Source organism: Diadema antillarum, unplaced genomic scaffold (assembly GCF_040938485.1).
Source record: "Diadema antillarum isolate AM-2024a unplaced genomic scaffold, OU_Dant_1.0 seq00000413_RagTag, whole genome shotgun sequence".
Lineage (NCBI taxonomy): Eukaryota > Metazoa > Echinodermata > Echinoidea > Diadematoida > Diadematidae > Diadema > Diadema antillarum.
This window is the reverse complement of record NW_027271399.1, coordinates 574,866-601,461: the sequence shown is the minus strand read 5'-3', so window position 1 is coordinate 601,461 and position 26,596 is coordinate 574,866. Positions and strand designations below refer to the sequence as shown.

At 39.5% G+C, this 26,596-nt stretch overlaps 1 protein-coding gene across 4 annotated transcripts in view; it reads right to left on the bottom strand.

Annotated features, from left to right (window-relative positions):
• Positions 1-6,660, bottom strand: part of LOC139732335 (tropomyosin-like) — a 58,429-nt gene extending 51,769 nt beyond the window's left edge. For 2 of the 4 annotated variants that reach the window (XM_071643204.1, XM_071643205.1), the window contains exon 1: positions 6,346-6,660. In XM_071643204.1, coding sequence (XP_071499305.1) covers positions 6,346-6,459 — 114 coding nt within the window. In that variant the 5' untranslated portion in view covers positions 6,460-6,660. The remainder of the gene's footprint in view (positions 1-6,345) is intronic. The other 2 variants (XM_071643203.1, XM_071643202.1) reach the window with 2 other exon arrangements.
• Positions 6,661-26,596: the final 19,936 nt, after the last annotated feature.

Here is a 26,596-nt window from a genome sequence, read left to right as displayed (position 1 = left end):
ACATTCTACAGTCCCAAAACTGGGGTTTGTAGCTTTATCTTTCACTTTGGAAATAAATGGGGCGGCGCATCGGGCGCAACTGCTGGCAATTACTGGCAGCAACATTAGGAGAATGGCATAACGATTCAATGCAAGCGAGCAAAGCGAGCGAGCTTGAGAATTTTGACATTTTACAGTCCCAAAACTCCCGTTTGTAGCTATATCTTTCGCTTTGGAAATTAAGGGGGGGGGCATCGGACGCAACTGCTGGCAATTACTGGCAGCAACATTAGGAGAGTGGCATAACGATTCAATGCGAGCGAGCGAAGCGAGCGAGCTTGAAAATTTTGACATTTTACAGTCCCCAAACTCCCGTTTGTAGCTATATTTATCTTTCGCTTTGGAAATTAAGGGGTGGGGGCATCGGGCGCAACTACTGGCAATTACTGTCAGCAACATTAGGAGAATGGCATAACGATTCAATGTGAGCGAGCAAAGCGTTTTCGCTTTAGAAATTATGGGGGAAGCGCACCGGGCTCAACTGCTGGATGCGAGCGAGCGAAGCGAGCGAGCTTGAAAATTTTGACATTTTACAGTCCAAAAGCTGCCGTTTGTAGCTTTATTTTTTCCCTTTTATCCATATAGATCTACATATTTATTTTATTTTCTTTGTTTATTCATTTATTTTCATTATCATTATTTCTATTTGTTTATTTTTTTTTTTTTTTTTGGGGGGGGGGGCTTTTTGGGGGGGCAAAAATGCGTTTTGCCCCCCCACTTTTTGGATTGGGGGGGCGGCCGCCCCCCCTGCCCCCCCACTTCCGGCGCCTATGCACACATACAATCCCGTTTCAGACATCTAAACAAGCAAACAAAAACAAAAAACCCACAACTATGCTTCAAAAGTTAAAATGGAGCAAATAAGTATGACAGTGACACATTTTTGCCGTCCTCGTATATTCATACAGATGGTCACATTGTCCTGAAGTGTGCGTTCTTCTCCTATTATTGTCATCTTACGACGATCGAATAACCACTTTTTACTCAAAAGGGTGTATATAAAGGGGGATGATAATGTCCTTTATCTTAGAACAGCAGTGATAAGATTTAACATGGCAAAAATGGAAACTGGTGAAGCAGCTTGCTAACAGTAATAAGAAAAAAGTGTTTAACATTCCTGTTGCGACCATCGACAACAATAATTGATATGACTTTCGTTCGACAGTATTTGCTACTTATAAACGATATCATACCTGTTAACTATAAAGAGAGAGGGAGGGAGAGCGAGAGAAACGCATAGGTATAATGTATTTTTGTTTTGCGCTCTGTTTAATTCCACCATCTCATTCTGACGTATAGATAACCTGACCTTGAATTCAAAGTGTATAACGTGGGTTTTTCTTTTTGTTTGTTTGTTTGTTTGTTTGTTGGACCGCAAAGGATGACTTTTGATAATGGAATGTTTTCAGAATGTATATGGCGAGACTCATTAAGCCGTCTGATATTTTCTCTCCTCTTGGCAATGATACCTTTTTTTTTTTTTCTTTCCTGCGATTTCTTTTATTTTATTGCGACTTCGAGGGGGATTTTTTTTTTTCTTTGGATTAAAGGTTCTTATAGCAAGAATTTGAAGTTTGTCTTGGCTCAGGCAATAATCATGCAATTGGCTCTATAGACGGGTTACATGCAGACACCACATCGCGGATATACAGACAGATCTCCGGCTGATAATCTGGATTTCATCGGGCTTGGGCGATAAGTCGGCAGTATTTGCAGAAAATCTTGCAGATAATAATGTTGAAATGATATAGGCAGATATGGTCTCAGCTTTCATCTTGATTTCCTCAAAATGTGTCGGATGCAGTCTCATTTCAGTCCCACTTTCCCGCGGAAATCCTCCCTGACGGCATGACGAATTATACATGCATGCGATTGGAAATGTTTCGACGCAGACATCATCATTGTTGTGTGAGGATTATGATAATGAGTGATGTGCTGTGTGCTTGTCTGCGATTCCTTCAGTTATGTGCTGTCAACGTTGTGATGATAGATTTGATAACATGGGTTCATACTGTTACGTCACGCAGGGTGATAGTAATTGTTTTGCCTCATAAACATTGCGCTCTTGCTGGGGCCATTTTACATTATTATTATTGATATGACATGGTATTATGGTAGAGAGGATTGAAGTGTATAGGGGGCAGTATCCCCCTTCCCCAAGGGGGGGGGGGGGAATATTCAAAGTATATAAAAGGATATGGAAACAAACATACATACATACAGACATACATACAAATAGACACACAAGCAAACAGATAATTAGAACGCCGTCTTCGCATAATCTTCTGCAAAGCTCTATTGTTGCAATATCTGGTTTTGGATAATTTATTTTCCCTCCGTCGCTGCACAAAGATTATATCCTAATTAGCCAAATTTCGGCTTTTTAATCTCATTACTGCTCAAAATATGTTGTGACTCTTTAAAAAAAAAATATTCCTTTGACATTGACTTGAAAATCAGGCCTAAAATGTCCTCTCTTTTTTCCTTTTGTTCCATCCATGATATAACTTTTTGAAAAATAGTGGAGCATCTAATCTGATTTCTATCACAGGAATAAGCCTTCGAGAGCTGACCCGGTCTAGGTACAGACCATTGTCAAGGTGATATCCCACCTCCCTGTGAGGTTTTCGATGGTCTCGCGATTCAAGCAGCCTTACAACAAGAGTCGTTATCCCATTCTGACAACTAATGAGCTGTGTTGATTGGGAATGAAAGTAAAAGCAACCGACACTTTGTAACCATAAAAGTGACTTTTATTCATGACAGATCGGTCATCTGGTTTCTTGAAAATTCGAAAATGTGGTTGGAAAGATGAAGATTAAATTTGCTGCCATGGGACTTTGGGTGCACGTCACGAGACCGACACCCACGAGTCATACAGCCCACAAGTCATACAGCTCACAAGTCATACGGCCCATGAGTTCGACTCTAAAGCCAACAAGGCCCACGAGACCGACACATTACGCGCCGTGTTGTATCTGTCGAACTCGGGGCTGTTTTTACCCAGTGTCGAACTCATGGGCTGTATGACTCGTGAGCTGTATGACTCATGGACCTGTTTTCAATGTCGAACTCGTGGGCTGTGTATGACTCGTGGGTGTCGGTCTATAGTGGGATGACCCCGGGAATTCGAATACTGATGTCAAAAATGTACGCTTCAGGCCGCGAAAATGTATTGAATGACAGATGCAGTCATCGCGTAAATCATAATAACAATACAGCACATCTCTCTAGCAATGGTCACTAAAATAATGTCATGACTTCATTCGATTTATCTTAAAGTCTATCACCTTTATAGTGTTTCCGATCCGAGATGTTTAAATCATGGAGCTAATAGTATCATAATCAAACAGTGGGATATTTGGCTTCTTCCTCTCAACCTATGCGTTTTGGGTCGATTTTTGATAAAGCGGAAGAAGAATATGTTACAGTGAGGCAAGACACGAGATTTTTACTGAGGTTTACACAATGATTTTGCAAGGAAATGATTAATGCCAGATGATGCTATGAACATTGCAGGTTGAAATGACTAAATGGGGACAGACGTGGCAACCTCACCCCCAGCCGGAAGGAGGGGCACTGTGGTACAGTTGGTGGTCTGGCTCTCAAGTCGCGACGGAATGTAATCATATCACTTGGTTCGCCATAATTAAATGTCATTTCATCTTCAGATTTCCTTTCAGCCACTCGTCTGCTTTATAAATCCCACCGGATCACAGACAGACGTGACATGCAGCGGCCAAAAAAAAAAAAAAAGAAAAAGAAGAAGTGAGATTATAACAACACAATAACAAGAACTTGAGGAAACAGGAATTTCGTTCGCAGCGGATCGACCTCAGGAGCAAGACAAAAAAAAAATGCTTAAAAACTTCAGGGGATATCGAACTTCGGTGGAATGTAGAAGAAAAAGATGCCGGAGCAGGAATGGCATGTCTGAAGACAGTTCTCGAGGGTAGAAAAAAAAATGGGGGGGGGGGAAGAAAACTACTACTGGCAAAATCAAGGTGCCAGGCAATCATTTGACGGAAAGAAATGAGAAAAATTTATATGTGTGTTGGGGGTTTTTTCCCCTTCGGAAAATATCGGCATACCACCACGAAGAAGGTAAAATAATAATTATGGTCCTTTGTCGGAGAGAAATTGGCATTCTTTCTCAGTTTCCTGTCAGATAAATGTCGTTGTAAACTTTTGACAACCAGTCTTAAAGCGAATACCTCTACGCGAACACCTCAACGCCTTTCTGGTGTCCCCGAAGCAAAGTTCGTTTCATTCACTTTATCTATTGATAAGCACCTAAACATGAGGTTTGAAAGTTAAGGACAACAGCTTTAGATTTCCGGAAATAGTGTAATGGTTGGACCTTACAATACTGAAGTATTCTTGTAGTTGAATGGACACTTCTATGATTATTTCCATGCATGTGTGTGCTTGATAAATGGTAATATACTAGTAGTAGGCCTATACGATAGTATAAAGGCGTGGACATAAGATGGCTTTAAAAATAAATCAATCAGCTGCAGAGAGATGCCAGAACCTAAAGATGAGAGAGAGAGAGGAGTGACGTCATCAGCAGACAGTGAATCATTGGATATGATAAGACTGTACTGTAGCTGTTGCAGCTAATGTGCTGACGGCCTATGGTCAAAGTTAATTATGATTTCCACAAGGACAATCCTATGAAATTGTTCTTCCTATTTTCTGTGTATTTTGTAAGTTTTTGTATACCAAGACTGAGAAATTGTTAACATACAATTCCGTACAATTGATACGAGGTACAGGCTGCTGTACATACACTGCAGTATGGAGCCGTAGAGCGATGGTGTTAAAAGGGCAAGGAATGTGGAATGCACGTGTGGAATGCGCAAGCGGAGCTGACCATGCGCAGTACGTCGATGAGTGCGAGCGTGACGGACGGCGCTTGTGCACTGTCCTCCTGTAGGGGTCGCTGTGTATGTGTTGCCACCCCGTCCGAGTTATCGTGCTGAAAGTTGGAAATGAGTGGTATGAGAATTTCTTCGGCCATCGCGCTCTCTTTCGACAGGGGAAATATTGAATAGACAAATTTGAAAAAATAGCCTTGAGAAAACTTGTTTAAGAAACAAAGTAATGACGCTTCTCCGAAAAGGAAACAAGAGGATGAGCGACGCGAAATGCTGCTATCTAACTTGAAAGTATATACAATTGCATGTGCAATAGAAGTCTCTTCCTCAGATTGTGAGATTATAAACGCCCAGTCGGTTAGATTTCCGCTCCTCGCAGAGTTCGCCATCCCTGTGTTGTTGATATTGTCCAGGGGCACGGAGGTAAAGGCGGTGGCCATTTTGAGCTCAGGTTCATGACTGAGCACTAGTGATTCAATGTCACCCTCTGCTGTCGCTCCCATACTCGTGACGTACCAGACGACTGTGCAAAATCACTGCTTAGATCCAGTTTGAGAGCTTAGTTATACAGCTTCCACTGATAAATTCCCCGAGATTAGGTACTGTGTGTAGTAGACGGGAGAAATACGTCAACCGAACAGTTGCCAGTAGTTACGCTGTGAGCCATCGATGTGAGGTTCTGTTCTTCTTCTTTTCTTTTTTCCTTCTTCAGCCTGTCCTCTGTCTTTTCATCGTTCAGAGGTTGATGGCCGCCACGTACTGGCACGCATAAATTGTTCAGTAAAACCCATCTGCGATGAGCCACCCACATGAAGATTTATTGGATGTGAGACATTCACGTTAGAGACATATATAAACGAGATTATCATACTATTAGAACGTTATCAGCAAATAAAGCAAAAAAGACTATTATAAGTAAGGATATCCAGATATAGTCCCTATCACTTTGTTGTGTTTTGTTTAAACGTCGTCGAACAAGTAAGGTCATTGGTTGGACTGATGGGCAACCATATACGATAAGTCTTTCAAGTTGAGTATTCATTTCCCCAATACGGATATTTATCCAACGTAAATATAAGTTTTGATAAATCCGCCGATCAAACAATGATGCTGCATTAGAGATGTCAATGAAAAAAAATAAATAAAATATGTGTGCCTGAAATTCAAAGACGTTTCAATTTCAGTCCATTCGTTTACAAGATATGACAACATGCTAATGTGCGCATGCGCGCATTATAGAAAAAAAAACACATAATGATAATGATGCACTCTTTCGATACGCCATTGGATCGTGCTTTTTACAATGTCATTCCTAGGACTGTAATAACTAATGCGCTTGACTATTGGTAGGTTTCTGAGGTCTCTCCAAAGTGATAAGCATCCCTTTGTCATGATGCAATATTTGGTAAAATTGGAAACATCTTACCTGCTCCTCGCGCTCTTTGCTGGCTCTCAACTCATTCTCCGCCACCTCCTTGGCATCCAAGGCTACTTCCTTCTCGGACTTGAGAGCCAACATCTTCTTCTTGATGGTATCCATAGTGTTGGATGGGGTGTTACCACGTCTGACGCAAGAAACGAAAAGAGCAAGCAAACAGGAGCACGTCCAAAGACTGCGAAGTTACAACGTCCGATCCAAGCTTGAAAGAGCCAGGGAACAGACCTTTTCGCTCGGTGGGAATGTGGAGAGGGCTAACCGGCCAAGTGAGGCAGACTCCCTGTAAGATGCCTTTCAGTATACAGTCAGAATTACTCAGTTTTATTTTTTAGTCTCGCAACAGACGGACAGTTCGTGCGCACGTAGCAGCATAGGGAGCGCGCGCTCGTAAACCCTGAAAAGTAGGAAGAAGTTTGTCGAAAAACCTTAACTGGGAAGGGTGGAAAGACCACGTGACGCACTCTCAACCAATCACACGACGGTTTACAAAGCGGAATTCTGGATGTGGTATTTAGAGGATGACGTGCGGGTCCTCGGAGTTCGTGTGGTTAAGGAATAGGCGGCGAGAGATGTAGCTGTTATTCCGGAGCTGTGCAACGTCGTGTATGCTCGCGGATGTCGTGCATGACACTTGGCCTGGGCTGCCGACCTGCCTTATTTGGAAGGGACTAGTCTGAAATCGGAAATCTGACAGCCGCCCAAGCAAAATACCCTTAATTTTCTTCAACACATTCATGCCTGCTGAGATAGACGTAGAAATTGTTGCGAAGGAAAATGCAAAACAAGCTGAACTCTACATCTAGATCAGGAAGGAGGATGACTCGGATGAGAGAAGGAGGAGGATGGGGACCGACAAAAGGTCGTGGACGGGTAACAGAATGGGTGGGGCGGGATGGCGGGAGAGGGGAGGATGACCATACGGTGACATGTATCATTACCCCCCCCCCCTTCTCTCTCTAAGCAGCATCTTCGCAGCGTGCCTTGAATGGTCATTCCATTATTTGTATTTCATATAGACATACAACATTATGTACCAACAAACGTACAGTGACAGTCTTACCCTTTTTTTTTTTACCCTACTGGACTAAAGTTCAATTGCTCTTTTGTTTAAGTTTCAAAATCATTTTGGGGAATTAGTTTGATCTCAGTTTGATAAGAATCCCATTGTATTATGCTTCATTGAGCATAAGATATGAAAAAATTGAGCAAATTAAAAGATTGTTAAGGTTTGAAATTGCCATTAGAAAAAAATAATTAAACATATTAATATAAATTAAAAATGATTTAAACTTCTACTTTTTAGAGACCTGGATTCATGCAGTAATTAATGGCAACATGAACACAAAATGATTAATGCAATAAGTGCTACATTTCACTAGTTAAACATTGATATCCTCCCTTATTAAGAATCTTTTTATGTTCGTATACAGTTAGGTAGCAGATGTTTGATGTGATGTCGACCCTTTCATGACTGAATTAATGTCCACACAAAATAAAGTCAAACAGAAATTCCATCCAATTAAGTTTATATTTTCATTCAAAAGAATTGTTAAGCAGTACTTTCATATTGATTTCACATCTGTGATCAGTTTTCCTTACTGTAGAGTCCAAAATTTTTTCATATAAACTTTTTAAACATTTCCTTTTCATTTACTAATCAAAATCATGAAATTCAAAAGAAAGAAAATATGGCTGTGTTCTTATATTATTGCGACCTGTCATGGTTTCGTGTGAGACGAATTATTCTTGATGAAATTTTGAACGAATTAAATTCATAAGGCTTGTAACATGTGTTGCGTTTAAGAAGAAATGTTAATGGGCGATTGCGTAATTTGCAAATGCAGATATTACCCAATCTGCTTATATATTCCCATATTTATCACATATTAGTCAACTATCATATGAACAACTATCCCTGCTATCACAATCATCAACATAGAATTACTAAGTAACAACAAACACCACTATCTCACCACGATCAATACCAACAGCAAGTAGCAAATGTCTTTCCTGTTCTTTTTTTCATTTTTCTTTTGTTGAACTACACGTTTTAATTAACTGAGGTATGTTTTGAAAAAAAAAAAGTTAAAACAGACAAGAAAATAAAAGAAACACTTAACCATGAGTTATTGAATGACTTCAAGACGTCACAAACAATCAAACACTTAACACCAAATCAATAATCAATAGCACTATCAAAGCCCCAAAGATTTGATTTGCATAATTGCTCATCGCTGTGCTCATTGCAGCATACTTAGTAGCTCATTGGGACTTTTATCACAATAAAATTACTCAGACCAATATCCCAATTGCCTCGATATACTTGACCAAAGATAGCCATTGAATTTTAGTCCATTGCCATAAAAAGGCCCGGGTTTAACTCAGTGTCATTCAAGCTGGTTATCATTTTCTCTTCACTTGCATTCAGTCTACAGCAATAATGACAAGAAGAGATTCAATAGTAATATATGAAATGTCATCATACAATATCTGCAGTGAAATATCGCATTTTAGAATGTTGTGATTTTTCTCAATTTCGGTGATTTTTACAACGTTCTTAAATTGTTCTGCTGTGACTTGGCAAAGTTGAGTTGTTTACGTAACGCCATATCAAATAATAGTATTCTCCTGTCTTATCAGGTTCGTCTGTTTCTTAAAGGTATTGTTTACCATTGGGACAACACATTCTTTGCATAATGTGTAGGTCAGTTGTATCACAAAACATACCATTAAAAATTCGTAATAAAACCTAAAAGATAAGGAGATATCACTATTTTCACACTAAAGCCATAACACGAATTACTGTAGACGGTTTAGACTATAGAAAAAATTCTATTATAACCATTGTTCACATTTTGTATATTTATTTTTTAACATGACTTAACATTGATTATACTGTTTCAATTTTTTACATTGGTTGTTTCTATTCCTAACTCACATTTTGGAACTATTTTAAAGCACTAAAGATGGGTTTTTGTTTCATCTGCAAATGGTAAAAATGCCTTTAACTATACCGAGTCGACGCATTACATGTCATTGAAAGTTTGTCTTGAACATGTTGCCTGAGCATAGCACTGACGCCGTTTGTAGGGGAAGGTTCTGGCTCCAAAGGGTCGAATAGCGGTCACCCGATATAGGTGCTGTAACCTAATTCAAAATTCGATTGATTGATTATCATAATTTACTAATGGGTTACTGACGACTTGATGATGCATGAATGCTAGTGTGACTAATTGAATGTAATGTTCTGTGGTTGTTGTTGTTACTATTTGAACGGCTGGGTACTCATTCGTATTGGCAGTTGAGTGATGATGAAGGGGGGGGGGGACAACCTGATGATATAGAGACCATCGACAAGTGATACGGTGGTAGGCCCTCTAGCTGTAACCAAAACAATACAATATAGAACATTGCATTCCATGACAATACTTCGTCATGGGTGATTAACAGCAAAGAAAACTTCTAAATGGATTTAGCGAAAAACCGAAAAACTTTTCGTCACACGTGACGTTGGCGACTATTTAAATCAACCTGCAGCACCATATTACCACCATCATGCCTTAATCATTATCAACTGCATAATATAGCTGTTGGGTAGGGTTTAGATATAGAAATTTTGTTTTTCAACAAAGTGTTTTTCAACAAATTCCATCACATTTGTGACACAATTCCGCTCAATCGCTACCCCCTCCCCCCTCCCCCCCAAAAAAAAAAAAAAAAAAATAAGAGAGAGGGAGAGAGAGAGAGAGAAAGCAACACAGAAGGTAAAAATGAATGTGTGTCAGACAAGAGTGAGGAAGGAATTTCACCTTTAGAGTCACCGGAGTTCGGGTAAAGCACAATGTCGAACAATCTTTGTTTCAAAATAAGATTTAAAAGAATGTCTTAGTGTATGTTTGGAACAAAAATTAGACACCTATGCTCCATTTCACTCGGATCGGAGTAAGGTATCGGTTAACAATTGGACATTAAAGGGAATACCTAAGTTAGAAAACGGGAAATGCGTTGCAAGTGAACATTAATCCAATCACCATTTCAGTAAATTCCTGTGGCCGATCATATCTCTTTGTTTTGTTGTTTGTCAGCTTTTAGTTATCCTTTGAATTACCCAAGTGCACCCAGCATTGCAAACGGTAATAGCTGACTCGTTTACCGAATATTCCCGACAAGAACATTATGGCTTAAAAACAAAAACAGTTATAAAGACAATGTAACGACAATACACGATTTACAGAAACTATCGATACAAACCTTGGGGACATTGTACTATATATGAGAACATTTGAACCTCCAGTATGTAGTTTCTGACGAACACATCAATAACTGAATGCCAACGACATAGAGTTTGTAATCAAACTGCTTTTGAATATTGAAATGATACTTACTATTGACAGGAATTTCCATCGTTTTACAATTTAAGAAAGAGGTACACTATGTCTATACAAGAATGTCTGACCGTATGAAATCTGATTTATTTTCCCGGGCTTGGGTATGGTCGATCTATTTGTTTGTTTGTTTGTTTGTTTGTTTGTTTGTTTGTTTGTTTGTTGTTTTTTTTTCATGAATTTACGTGTATAAAGACAAGATTAGGATTGGTCAGCCAACACACAGAGTTACCGAAAGAAAATCACTCATGTGCGGACAAAGCATTTTGGACATCGTTATTCTTGAGCGTCCTGTATATTACGATTGATGGCTACCTCAGACAGTGACGACGAACAACTCAGATCCAGGTGCTACGCGTCATGGAATTATTTTCTTAAACTTTGACAGTATCCTTTGCTGCTCGTACACAGTCAGACCAGGGACACTCAAAACAGATGAAGTGTTATATATGAGTGAAAGCCTACCCGGCTGTTTACCTAAACACGGTATGTGGGCAACGAAACATTATCTTATTGTGGGGGCTCTGTCTTACTCAACAATTATGACGTTTTCAGTGTTGTAGAATGTCTCCGTAGATTGCCTCGTTATGGATCTCGACATGTCATTATTTTACGCCGGATCACACCATGCCATTGCAACATACTTCCTCTAAAAGAGTATGCTTTGTAGGAAAAGTTTTCCCTAAATAGTGAATATAATATTCTGTGAATATCAGTGATTACTTCATAATTGTTGCTTGTTAAGGAGAACTCCAGATGAGTAAAAAGTTGGTCTGAAAAGAAAGAGTAACATTTTACGAGTATACGACTGTGAAAATTTGATCAAAATCGGATAGATATTAGGGACGTTATGAAATCATGAAGTTATGTTCTTTTTCACGTAAACAGTTCTTGAACAGTCATGAATACGCAACTAGTAAGTTGATGACGTCATCGCCTCACACCTTGCCATACAGTTTGTACAATAAATTTTTCGTTTTTAAGTTGTTTCGTTTTGTTTTGTTTTCTTTGTTTTGTTTTATTTTGTTTTTGCTTAAAACGCAATTAGGCCTGTCTGAAATCCTAATATGTCTCCCTGATCGTTATCTTGAAGTTATCCAGGTGGAGTAACATAACATTTTGCACTATTTTGATAGCAGAAAAATATAATTCTTTGTACATAATCAATGAAAAAATGTGAGGTGATGACATCACAAGCTCACTCATTTGCATATTTATATCAACTGTTCGAGAACTTCTTTGCTAAAACTCGTGAGTCTGTACAATTCAATAACTGTCGTATATACTTGAAATTCGATAACGATCAAATTTTCATCATTATGCACAATACTAATTTTTTTTTCTTTTTCATCTAAGCAGAGAGCTTGAAATTGGCACTGTGTCATTGATAAAAGAAAGGTTCAAGTTTTCGTTTGCTTAGATCCAAACTTCACTCGATATTTTGATGGAGCTACTCAATGGTCAAACATAAGTGGCTAAATAACATAATTGTCATGAATATTTTTTCTCTCATGGAAAGGTTGTCCAGAAGTTATCATAATTAGGCCTAGCCGTTAAAACTGCACTTGATGGGACCATTGCCTTGAAGTTAGTACCAGGTAACTTTGCTGCCGAGTTGTGTCTCAGCGGCAATAGGCGGAAACTTGTGCCACGTATACATAGGCCTATTATGTCTACTGGACGGTGACACATAGTGCTGAAATGCCACTGGATAGAAAGGTCGTCCATGGCACGTCTCTTAATGGTACGCATATAAATTGTACATACTTGATATACATCGTCAAGAGAGGTAAACAAATGACGTGGCGTGTCTACTCGAGGCTTCATGAACCAATGACAGTTGAAAGTGGGATTTACATGACAGTAATGAAAGCGCGTCATCAGAAATGTCCAACAGAACAGCCTTAGTATATACATTTATACCCACTTCTAAGCGAAAACGTGATCATTAGACGAATTTCCCACCCCTCTGCACCTCACTACACACACACTTTGAATAAATGAAAAGAGATGATACAGTCATCACAATCTTTCAGGGATTTTTATTTATTTATTTATCTATTCATTTTGATGTACATGGTCCAATTGTAAATCAGCAGTGCATCTTGCATTCCGTGTACAGAGTGTTTCTTGGCCCTGTTGTTTAACGCTTCAATAATACCTTTTCTGTAGAGCAACATTTTGTTAATGCTTTATGAATTAGGTTTGTGACATGGATACAGACACAACAGTGGGGGTGGGAAGATCAGTATATTATTATGAAATTCAAAGTTCGAATAACACTGCTAATGACAGACTCAACTTCGTTAAAAAAAGAATATAGAAAAGTTGATCATGACGCAAAACAACCCCTGCAGGCTATCTTGACGAATAGAACGATCCATATAGAAATGAAATGAGGATTAATTATTGGTAATTATCTAGGACGAAGTTCCAGGATGTCAGTTTATCTGTCACAAGATTTGGTTGGATAGAGTATAGGAATAATGATGTGTGGTGATTGAGTTATAGCCAGAACGCAAGGGAAGTCATGAGCGGGGGGAAAAAGATCGATTAAGTATTCATTATTCATGGTTAAGTAGGCTATATCATTGCATGGAGTGACAGGACGTGATATAGTACAAAGGTAGAAGGTTTAAAGGGTATTGTCCCCTTTAACATCCTGTCAGTGAGAGAATTGTCATTTGTTTGGTAAATCGAATTTTAGTGAAGCAATCTTTGCAACAACGATTCAAACTTTGGTAATCATTAATAGTGTCTGCACACTCGAAATGAACTTTGCCTATATTATAGTCTACAATCAGACTGATATTCACGATGGGCGATGTTGGATTCTGAAGGTACTGTAATAGATTAAAGTCCGTTCCTTTTACTGCTGTTCTGATAATTATGACGCTGAAAGGCCGCCCTCCTCGAATGCTGCCTCAATGCGCACGCTACTAAAGAGGCGGATGTTTACCTACCTTCTGAACAGTCTGAATGCGATGTAGCTCCGCCGCGCTGACCCGCAGTGACGACGCCACCGATGCGATGAAATAGATAACGGAGGCCATCGTGGATAAACAGTCAACGCTAACCTCCTGAAAAAAATTAACCGTCTAGCTCAAATTGATCGATCGACATGCTCAAAAATCCAGGTCTATTTCGGGGTTTCTAACCGTTCGACGTTGCAAAAGTCTGGTGACGAAGACTAGTCATAAACTTCCATCGCTTAATTTTCACGTCAGATTTATTCGATGCTGGTCGATTTATGTTGATGAAGTATCATTCGCCTTTTTTCTTCACTGGCTGTAGCGTGGATCGAGGCAGACATTTGAGAAAGGTCGCCTCGCTTCGTTTGAGTGGCTTTGAATTCACAATGACTTCAGAAGTATTTTGGCTGCATGTTTATTTTTTTTCTAAACGTGATGATTCCACATACAGTTCGATTTACAAAACGTTGTCTATAAACACTTGACAGGTAGGCCTGAGTTATGTGGTCTTAATTCAATTAAAGGACAAGTTCACCTTCATAAACATAAGGATTGAGAGAATGCAACAATAATAGTAGAACACATCAGTGAAAGTTTGAGGAAAATTGGATAATCGATGCAAAAGTTATGAATTTTTGAAATTTTTGTGTTGGAACCGCTGGATGAGGAGACTACTACAGCTTATGAGTCATACGCGTACAACAGTATAAAGAAAATGTAAAAGAAAATTCAACATATTTTCACTTTTTTCGCATAATAAAAGAGCACTTGACTTGCCTCTTTCTAAAGGCGGGGGAAATAATATTACCCATAACATTTGTCGGTAACGAGTCAGGGGAATGTGTACTTTTTTCAAAAGATGGAATTTTGTGGAATTCTCTTTATATTTTCCTTATATTGTTGTACGCATGTGACATCTAAGTTATACATACGCTGCAGTAGTCTTCTCATCCAGCGGTTACTGCACAAAAACTTCAAAAATTCATAACTTTTGAACGGATTGTCTGATTTTCCTCAAACTTTCACTGATGTGTTCTACTAATATTGCTACATTCTCTCAATCCTTGTGTTTATGAAGGTGAACTTGTCCTTTAAGCAATTATACCGTATCAGTTAAGATTTAACAATCTACCATTAAACGTTGAAAGGGAATCGGATGATGACCTTGGTGACAATAACAGAGATTGTAATGAAAGTGAAAAAAAAAATGAGGTATATAGAACAAATTCATAATGTATCAAAAGACCAGGTTCATGGAATGGACCTTCTCCACCAGTGAGTGTTAAATGGCTTTGTTTCTATGTTATGTCTGCAAACCTTGTCATGTAGTTCGTTGTGTAAGAGGGAAGCGAAGCAGTTATGTTTTCTTCAAAAAACGTCAGTTATGTATCCTCTGTGTAAAAATCCCCCAAATGGATAAATAGATTGCTTCTGATATAAATCATGCACATATAAAAGCGCTGTACACTTATGTGCCTTTATGATCTAGCTCTAATGTTATTGTTTTTCTTTGATGGTGTAAGCTGTTTCGTCATTATCGTTATTTAGTCATGGCCGGCGCCACGTTTTCAAAAGTCTGGTGGCCCAGTTTATATTTCTGGTGCCACTTCCGGGTTTCATCAGCTAACAAGCCAAAAGACAAACGAACAAACAAAAAGGTCAAACCAAAAAAAAAAAAAAAAAAAAAGTGGGGGATGGAGGGCCTTAAGTCAAATTGTAAGTGTTTACACCCTATGTATTCCTATATGTTGTGCACAAAAGTGTGTGTGGGGGGGGGGGTGGTCGCCCCCCCCCCCCTCCACAGAGTGAAAGATCTGAAATAAAAAATAGTAATAAATCATCGTAATAGATCATATATCTCCTGGCCAAATCGGTATTTAAGAGAGAAGGTATACTTAAAGGGTATATAGGCAAAGTGGTACTCTATACTGGCACACAATCAAAGCTAACAAAAGTTAGAGATAGATCTCGATAGGTTAGAAAAAAATGCCGATTAAGGAGTATCATTCGGCACGTCTTTGAAGACTGATTGTAAACACGTTGACGGGTTACTTGGTCAAGTTTTCGAGTGACATGGCAAGACTCCGAATTCGAAGTTGTGGTGTGACATGGCAAGACTCCGAATTCGAAGTTGTGGTGTGCTAAAACCATAACTTTTTTATTCTTAACAAACAATGAATAATATCTTGAGCGATCTTATCAAATACCATACACCATTATTGATATCTCATGGGACTACATACAGAGGAACAAAAGACACCATGAAGAATGCTTTTTGTTACGCACAGAACGAGACCATTATTGCTAGTATAAGCCTGTGATACTGCGATCCTTGACGTGAATGCAAATGCCCCTGGTCCCAATCACAGTAACTTCTATAGGTCAGTCTTACTCCGCTATATAGAATATGCAAGGCTATCTAATGAAGGTCGGTCATCCTCTTCTGGACCGCTATCGCATGGCTGTTTGCCGTTTGTCAGCTGCGTGTGCTTGCAGTAATAAGACAGGGTGACATCTGATAGCTCCCAACACTATTTTTACTTCACAGCCACCATACCATCGTACACTGTCAGTAGGAAGGTCACCAGATGAAGGAGCCATATTTAAAGCTGCACTGGGTCGAATGATGTTAAGCCCACAGCTATTAATAAAATGGACCCTTTCAAAACCCATCATTTTTATGTATGACAGATATTTCATCAAATCAGGGAAAATTTCAGAAAGGAATACCATCTTCAAAAGAACTAACTGTGATTCATTGGTTCATGGGCGCATCCCTCCACAAAATGCATCCCATGTACAAGCCGAAAACGAGTAGAGCCTACGGTCCTATTATGCCTTTATAAGAGACTCTTCCTGACCATGTGGATATTCTTTATAGTAGTCTACAACAAAGTGTTCCTTTAAAGACTTCTCAGATGCGGAAATTGAGCACCCCCACCTTCACCCCACTTGCATATTCACATTTTAATTTGAGACAAGTTGGTTTGCTTAGATATGCCAGATACCCAACGTACTGATGGTCGTTTATTACTTTACTACTAATGATAATAATTGATAAATACCACCTATATAACGCTTAATGCTGGCGTTTCTAAGCGCACTGATAACTATACAAACAAAACAACTTGAATTAAAATACAGCACAGAATAACTCGTCATTTTTACAACTCTCTATGGGAAATGATTTACAGATATATCAAAACAGCACCAAAAACCATGTATTTATTAGTATGCATTAAGCAACAACTTTTGTCATAAATTTCGTTCGTATTGATATCCATACCACAAATGAATAAGTTCCCCCCCCCCCAAAAAAAAAAAAAAAAAAAAGTAGCGCCCGTTAGTCAGAATTAAAAACTTATGGAGAGTTTTCTATGATACTGCTTTTCCTGGTCCATAAAAAGTTTTATCCGCTATAACGTTCGGTAATCGTCTTTTCGTCGCCATGTACAACCTTGAGGTTATTACAGTACTCTCCGCGTAATCGGGTATCGCTTGAACGGGTACTCCGTTTAATTGGGTATAGTGTGTAATGTCAAAATCAGTTCCAATGCACAATGAAATTACCTGATAATCGGGTTGGCTCTTCGCATAAACGGCTAATTTCTACCCACATTTTATTGCAGACATAACACTTTCAGAAATCATGAATGTCAAATTTTCCATGGCTAATCGCATTCTCTGCCTAATTTGCAATGAAGACCTATCATCTGGGGAGTGATTAAACATGAAAACACAAGTACCAGTGCCGACTTGCCACACGCAAACGAACATTACACATGTAGCTGGCATTTACATTTGCAAAGACAGGAGTTGAACGCACTTGCACTCTCTCTTGCTCCGCAAAAACATTTACAATACGAGAAGTTTGCAACGAATATCAGGCCATGCACCAGCTCCAAAATTATGCTTTTCCCCAGTCACTTCTCGAAAAGTAACCCGACGTTCTACGTGACTTGTGCACGCAAAGAGACGTGTTCATTTCGGAAAACGCCTGCGTGTCAGCGAGGAGACGATAGTGAAACAACAAAGTTTTCTCAAGACATATTTGTCCATAAAAAGAATGAAAATTATTGCTCGTGAATGAGCAATAAGGTATGTATAATGTGCCATGCAAGCACGGGGGGGGGGGGGTTATCATGCATTTTAGGTGTTTGGTGCAGTGTACCATGCATGTACATACACATTGTGTGTGTCAATTGTGAATGAGACGTGTTCTTCTCTGTTAATCGGGTATATACTCCGCTTAATCGGGTAAGAAACGCTCTGCTCGAGCCTACCCGATTAAGCGGAGAGTACTGTATTCTCAACATATTTTTTGCTGCTTTGTTCTTGGACGCTTTACTGCACGGTTTCAGGTCAAAAATTAATAGGACCTATACATATAATACTCTGTAAACGGCACCGTACTTGGTTGTAGGTTTCAACATGTCTACCACACTCTGACAGGGTCGTTTCTAAATTGATCTTGAACCCGCCATCAGACTGGGTATAACCATCCAGTGCCATCTTGGCTTAATTGGGTCGTTCGCATAACATCTTTAAATAGCTCCGCGTCTATCTAAATTGTCAAGGAGAGCTGCGGATACTATGTATAGGTCACAATGAGGTTCAATGTTAGAACATGATGAGGTAGATGTAAGACTTACTTCGACCTGCATATGAGCTTTGACGTGTCTATCGTAAGATATGTGGTGTTTTCTTTTTTTATATCTGCTTTGCATATTCTGATATTCGAATTCCGCAACAAGTTTGTATTATACCTTTTATATTCATTTGATACATTTCTTTCCAGTTGATACACTTTTATCTAACATGCACCCTTTGAATAAGCGAATTGAATGAAAATTTTGAATACCGTATGATTTCACATCTTTTCAATTAAGCCAGTATGAAGTGTTGCTTGTGATGCTAAAATACTGATGAGAGTCGAAGTTGTATCTTGGACATGTTAGTTCTCTTTCCCCTTTCTTGGATTTAAGATATTTCTTTCTATAATAACATTGACTGACGTATCTCTCCTTCATTAAACTATTCGCATTCTAAGACCCGAGTGAGATTAATGTCATTCGCAGACTCTCCGAACTGTTGTAAAACTTTGCAATTTGTCGGCATCGTCGCGTAGGGTTCTGTGAAATGATAATGTCAGATTTGATTGATCAATTTGATTTTACATAGATGCTCTCCTGATTAAAAAAAAAGAGAGAGGTTAAATTGTTCGCTTACTCTCTCATACAAGAACATCACCTTTTGACGATTTGTATACTATTTTTAGATATTTTGTTTTCATATATAGAGTCTATATGTGTTTGACGTTGATACACTGGACTCCCATTATAACGAAGTCCTCGGGACCGGCAACTTTCTTTCGTTATATTGAAATTTCGTTATAACCGAACAAATAAACAACAAAAAATCTAGAGAGGATAATGTTGCCGCCCAAATTTTTATTTCGTTGTAACCGGAATTTCGTTATAAAAGTTTTCTTGTTGTATTTTATACTTCTGTCTCAAAATCAATGAAGAGTATGATCTTTAGTCACTTCTCGAAGAAAGAAAACGACAACAACTACAACGTAAAATGTCTGATTATGATCGATTTTCTTAGCTGTTACAACTGTCTTTGCCACTTTGAATTAGCAATTTTGCACTTCAATCTACGTCCAGGGCAACTATACTGTAAGCTACAGCTGTTCTATGACGAGCTCGGAGTTACATGATTTAAGCTACAACCTTGTGGCAGAACACACCCGAAGCACGAATGACTTTCCTTGAGAACATGTTGAGAGATATTCTACCTGGCTGTGAACTAAGCAAGCAACTGCACAAGATTGCCACTATAACAATATCGTTAGTACATCAGCTCGGATTTCATGTTTGGAAGACTAGTATACATGCTTGTACTTTCACTACTGCACATACTGCTATGGAAAGACTGGGAGTAACATTATAACGTCTCGGCGAGCCACAAGTAACACGTCACGTCATGCCTATGGAATGTTATCCTTCACGTGCTATCAATCACGGCGAATCGGGGCGACGTACGCGCATCACACTCCGGCGATGCGCCCCGACCAGCCCCGAACTCTCGCCTCTATCCCATATAACCAAAGACGGTGATATGAAGGGGGCAAATGGCGGCCCGCCAAACCGCGACCGCTGCCATTGATGGAATGCCAACTATCCCCCAGCATCGGGTCGTATCACGATGGTCCCAGCCCTTTTCCTTGGATCATATTATCTGTGCATGAACGGCAGATCGTGAGGAACTTGACAGAGAGAAAGGGAGAGAGAGAAAAAGAAAACGTGGATGGGAGGTTACAGACAGTCGAGTGTTCACAGATACCTACAGTGATATACCAATGCATAGAGTAGCTTGTACAGAGAGATGCAGAGAGCGGGAAAGAAGCCTTGAAAACAAGCATTACTTGAATACCTTGCACTCTTGTGCACACAGATGCCAGTACAATATGACATTTGGTTTACGTTCCACTGAGAACAGCCTACAAGTTAGTCTTGCATTACAACACTTCTCCTTGTTAGGTGAAAATATCTTCACGAACTCACCAGCTCAGTAGCTGAATCCACATCATCTTTATGAGGGGAGATAACAAATCACCTATGTGTTTGGTCGATAACAATAATGTTGAATCAGGAAGAGATACATAGCTTATTTCTTTCTTTCTGTCTGATGGACTCAATCTTACCCATTCTTTATCGTTAATTATCATTTTACTCAATGATTTGCATCATCATACGAAAGTAGTCACATTCAAAGCTAAACATGGTCTACACAAAATACAATCCATCTTATCTCTCAAATTGGAGTAACTTCAACAGTTCTTTATCAGAAAAGGGAAAGGAAATTTCTAGGTGTAATACCAGACGTTTTGAGAGTTAACATTGCTAGAGTCAAGAAACTAAACTTTACAAAGCACGCTCCGCGTAACCCTTTTGTCGACAGCTCAATATCTACCCCAGACAGGAGCTAGCCGGCTGTACACCAGTGTTGAATGGGCGTGGTCATACAGCTCGCTTCAGCTCTTATGTACCCCCAAGGGAAGGCAGTTTCCGAGAAACCACTCCAAAACGGGATGAATGAAGTCTACTAGGCTTTTTCTTGGAAAACCTTCGAAGGGATACTTCCCCGACTTAACGGCTGTCGGATGTGGGACGAAAATTGACCCTTTGACATGTCTATTAAACTTCCAGGATATGTCATTGATGCGAGTCGTTTATTGGCACCTGGTATACTGTGGGGAAGGTACATCGTACTGATAAAAAAAGAGATGATTATTTTGTAGAGGCTCAGTAAATTTAAAGCATGTCGTTTAAACAAAGGTAGTTTAGTTCCAGATGCTATAGGTATAGAACTGAGCTATCATGTTTTGCTCAAATCTTCGAAAAGGATGGGGAGTGATGTGGAGCAAAATGTGACGACAATATAATTTCGTTTCGCAAACGATGACACAACTCATAATGATTGTAAAAGCTGATAACTATAGTGCGTCAAAATGGGCACATATTGCCTGACATGGGGTATTCTGTGTCGTGATAACTGATGTGGAGGATTACGAAAGGAAGGAAACTAAAGGATTTGAATTGTCTTTGGTTTGGGGCATAATATAGTATGTACTTCCAACCAGGTGTCACGTTTTCCTTCATCACAAAGAAACGTTTGATTATGGTTATTATGTTATTTCAAATTCTGCCTCATTTCGGCGTAAGGACAGACGTTGGCAGTTTACGGCTCTGCGAAACGTATCGCCAATGGTTTCAGGTAAATCAGTAAACAAGTTTTAACCTTTCTACGATTTTATCATAACATGGCAGTCTCCATACTCCTCTCACTCACAAATAATTCGTTATAAAGGCCTTAATGTTTCATTTTGTTTGCATCTCTCAGACAAAGATCAATCTCTTTATATCTCATCGACTATGAAAATATGGAAAGAATTAACGGAACAAAACTAATGCTCTCCACTCACTCCCAGTGACAGTTTTATGTGTTAAGAGAATGCATACGCATGCATGCATCTAGCCAAGATTGTGTCACCTCAAAAGTAGGATGTAACGTGGTAATAAAGTCCAGTCTACGGAGAAGCTCCCTCGATGGTGTCCACAATCCACCCATGTTTATTGAATCGCACGATGCGATGGGGCAGGGAAGATCGGGGCATTCAATCCGGAATGTCAGGAATGCGTGATGAACATATTTGGAGCGCGGGCCGGATGGGCAAACTATCATATGTGACCGCGGATCGCAGGGGCGCGCCAATTTTTTCCCTCCGGCCCAATATTTCACTAGTTCGTAATTTTGCTTTCCCTTCTGCACTTTCTTATTCTTTTCACTTGTCGATTAGAGGTAAGACAGATGAGGAGGACGCATAAGGATGTCACTGAAAGTAATCTGGTCTCCAAACGAGTTGTATCCGTAGACCTGCTCGGTTTGGGCGGTGTTTTTTTTTTAAATGTTAATGCCTATTTCAGCCATAACTGGAGGGCTTCAGTGTGTTTAACAATAGTTCATTAAATTTTATGTACTGACACATAGCACCTGACTCATTGCATAACCTATTGAATCATCTATACTTCTTTCAGAAGTCCCGCAGTTATGGCCGATATAAGTTACAGTGTTTTAAAAACCGTACTAGGTCTATAAGCCGACTTTGGCAACTCACAGGTCCCCTAGTTCTTTCTCATATAAAATGCATGCCCCCAGTAGGTGTGGTCGAAGCGTTTGGTTTGTGCAGCCAAACTCCGTAGTCATTAGTTGTCCAGGAGCTCTAAACAAAAACTGTAAATTGTCAAATTCTCAGTAGACTGAAATCTGGACATTTTATGAACTTTTTCTTACTTTCCCTCACAAAGTTGAAATTATAAGTGACCATGCACTCTCTAATCAACTATAGGGCCTATTGCAGCAATCTTTTGCTTTGAAGGGATTCCTAAATGTCCCGTGGATATCTTTAGGGGCGTTAAATAAGGCGAAGTATCACCCACAACGAGATAAAAGTCATGCTCAATCTAATGGTCTCACAGTTTATGCCAGGAAGATATCACCGCCTATATAGGTTGATACATGACTGTGTAGTCTGCGTGCATGAAGTACATGAAATGGATCTCGGTTGACTGGCAGCTGATGTTGTCGCGCATGCGCACCAAACTCACACGTGCACGCTTTTAACTAATCTTTACATTCTATACTTTTCTACACGACTGAGTGCAGTTTAGTGGACCTGCCCACTCCCCCCCCCCTAAAAAAAATACATGTATACGACATTAGCACGTACATAATTCAACACCTTAGTGTATGGCAAAGTAGGAAAAAAGGAACAAAATAAAGCGATTAGCTCTATTCAAAAAGGGTCTACCGTAAGCGCACAAAAGCACATGTACTATTCATGTACAGTATACACACTGAATTTGGGTCTCATAGGAAAGGCATAATGTCATAATTGTATTATATCAGCATGGGAACTTTGTGAGCTGTTGATGGAGATACGATAATTTGTCCTATTTACTGATAACAAAGATAATAGTCGTCTCAAGTCAATCCGTAAAGAGACCGCTCTCATTCTCATGTTGTTTTGTTCATTATGAGCGTGATATACTCAAACCCTTCACGGTCCAACTTATAGATTACCATGTTTGTACAAGGGGTACTATAATAATGCAAAATCCCGTGGTATTTAGAAAAGAAAAAAAAATCTCTGATATACAAGCACTTCACGTTATAAGAGGACGGAATTCTATATTATATCCCGATGTGTCATGTACGCAATGTGATAATTAGAGGTTATGTCCGTATATTTTGTGATGGATTTGGAATGTCATCCATGACTTCATATGCACGTCAAGTTTGTTTTCATACTGAGGACCAACATGACACTGTGGGCCTATATAACAGAGTATATTTTAACCATAAAAAAGAAGGGTTTGCGGAGCTAGTTATGGCTTAAGCTATAGGTTGTGAAAGTGGCACGTCATTAGTTTTCACCTCATAAGCACCACGTCCAGTTCTCATGCAAATACGTTTCTTTTACGAGGCAGCTTTTTAATCAGGGGGTGGGGGTCTCTAAAATCCATACGCGCGATCCTCATCCTAGGGATTTTTATATATATATAATTATACACTACTTATTTCATTTGTACGTATATCAGCCTTTGCAAAGAAATGTTTGTTTCTCTCTATTTGTATGATACGTTTTGATTTTGTGTCCGTTTATTTGTTAAAATCACGATTAGAAATAGATTTAATACGACATGGAGTACGGAAGACTAGAGTAACATTGCTGCTAAGAGTAACGCTTTATTTATAGTCTCTATATGAAAGGTTGCTACAGCAACGCGTCTGAATCAAAACTTCAAAGTGGTGAAATGATACTAAATTGTAGGCCCTCCAACAACGTCCCACGAGATGGCAAGCTATTTGCGGGCAAGTCGCTATTGTTCGGGGTGATACCAGGGCGGATCATCTCACTGAAAAAATAACTCGAGATACACGGAGTGTGACCAAGCCACTGCTGTTCGCAGAGAGGTGAAACTATACCACAGTCTTTCACTTTCTCCTCGGATGGTCTTCGGTATAGGGTGAGGTGCATGTGTAGCCAAAATTAGACCGAGTGTGGACTTTTCGCGCCAATGACAAGCAGGAATCCCCTACAACTACAATTCACCAGCTAGTACTTGTGCCAGATTGAGACAAAATTAATTAGCATAAGCTCCCCACCAATACCTTTACTCCAAAACCACTCGAAAAAACAAACTCGGCTTTATAAATCAACCATAACTTTTGCTCAGTCTGATCTATCCTTTCTGTCTCCCTATCTATCCATCCATGCTCTGTTTTCTATCCCTGCATCTCTTTCTATCATTTCGTCTCAATGCGTTTCTAAAAATAATCTTTGTCCGATATTTTGGGACATGATCGATCATCAGTAATTTCGTGTTCTGCCACATCTTAGTGCTTAGACATGTTAGAGACACTATACTCTATACAGGGGAAAATGTAGTTCCAATATCCAAACAGAGCTCATAAAGAATGACTTTTCTTTGTCTACTCATGATCCCAGGGATGGAAATCTACCCGTTTCGATAGGTGTAAGGGTGTGCACCGTGGTGAGCTGAGAATGCATGCCAGGGGATAATCCCAGGGAGCGGGGGTACGTTTGGCGATGGTGCACCTGGCGTAGTGCGTTACCGAAGTTACACGGGCCCAGATGCCTCGTGGTCATATCTGCAAGATCAATTAAGCGACGCATCGGGCAGTACGAGAATTCGAAAAATGTGACCGGAGACATTCTAGCCCATCAAAATGGCGTCTGCCCCAACGCCGAGAAATGTGAGATATCGAGTTGTCCGTAAAAAGATGAATGGACTACGTTCCTGTCTACCTACGACGAGAAATTGTCGATGAGAGAGGACGCGCGAGCGAGGGAGATGCCCAGTGGATGCTGCATAGAGGTCGCAATATTTTTGTGCTCAACAAAGTCTAATGACCCCCAAAGGTTGTAAATGTCTGGAACAACTTTATAACCAGCCACACATGAATCCCTCCCTTCTTACCTGTCCCGTAGCCGTACGATGTTCTATAATAAAGTATATTTTAAGAGCTGGGATGAGACGAAAGGGTTCTTCCCCAGTCGGAGCAGTCCAACCATTAATGGAAATATCATCGACACTACCGTAGTGATACATTGAATTCTTCTTTCAGCTCGAGATAGAATTTCTTGATGAAGGTAGAATAAGAGTTGATTAATACCCCTCACTTACAAGGTACTTTGATTGCATATTCATTGAATGACATGTGAAACAAACAGACAAAAAAAATGGCGCCTTTAGTAACTTACAAACGCGCCAACCACTATCGAAATTCATTACTACTTATGGCAATTAACATCATGTACCAACATCAACACAATATAATGGTATGTTTGTTTGTTCCTCTTCCGCATGTGTGTTTGAGAGAGTTGGTTCTCCTACAGAGCGAAGAATATCATATGATTTATTACGCGGCAAATTCTTCAAAATCCTCCACCTCCCTCATCTACCCATACCATCACATCGGCAGCCTGAGTCGACGCCCAGAACAAATAGAACAGAGCCCTTGTTGGCATTATCTATACTACAAAACAAACTTTTGACCAAGGTTAGCTACGCGACACCCACCCATTGATCCTATATAAAATTATGAAAACACTTGATTGCGCATCGATTTTGCTTCTTTCGACACTGAAAATTCTGATTTTGAGAAAACGTTGTTCGAATGACTACATGTATTGCTATAAATTTCCTGTTCACTTTTTTTTGTTTTGTTCTAGTGGAGCCTTGAGTTAGAACTGAATATACAAACCATTTTGTATATTACGAATAAACTGGTCATGATGTACATCAATGTATTCGCGTATATTATATAAATATATATATATATATACATATATAATATTCATATACACAAATGTGTGTGTGTGTGTGTGTGTGTGTGTGTGTGTGTGTGTGTGTGTGTGTGTGTGTGTGTGTGTGTGTGTGTGTGTGTGTGTGTGTGTGTGTGTATGAGTTTTTACATCATGGCATACTAAGTATTGTATGTGAACGAATCTTGTTGCGATTCCCTCGTTAAGGTCGTGAATCACCTATACACAACAATACCACATTAAACCAAAACAGTCTATTTTTATAAACTGATTAGATCGCTCTCTAGGACGACTTTGTGGGACCTAACAGGTATGGCTGTTACCCCCCTCACAAACGGAGGGTAGAACCGTACTCGTGCCTTGAGTCAGACTTTGTACAATGTGCCAAATAAAGTTGATGTCATGTTCGCCCTGTTTGAAACAGGATACACAAATTTCAGCAATTGTTCTTCTTTCCTTTTTCG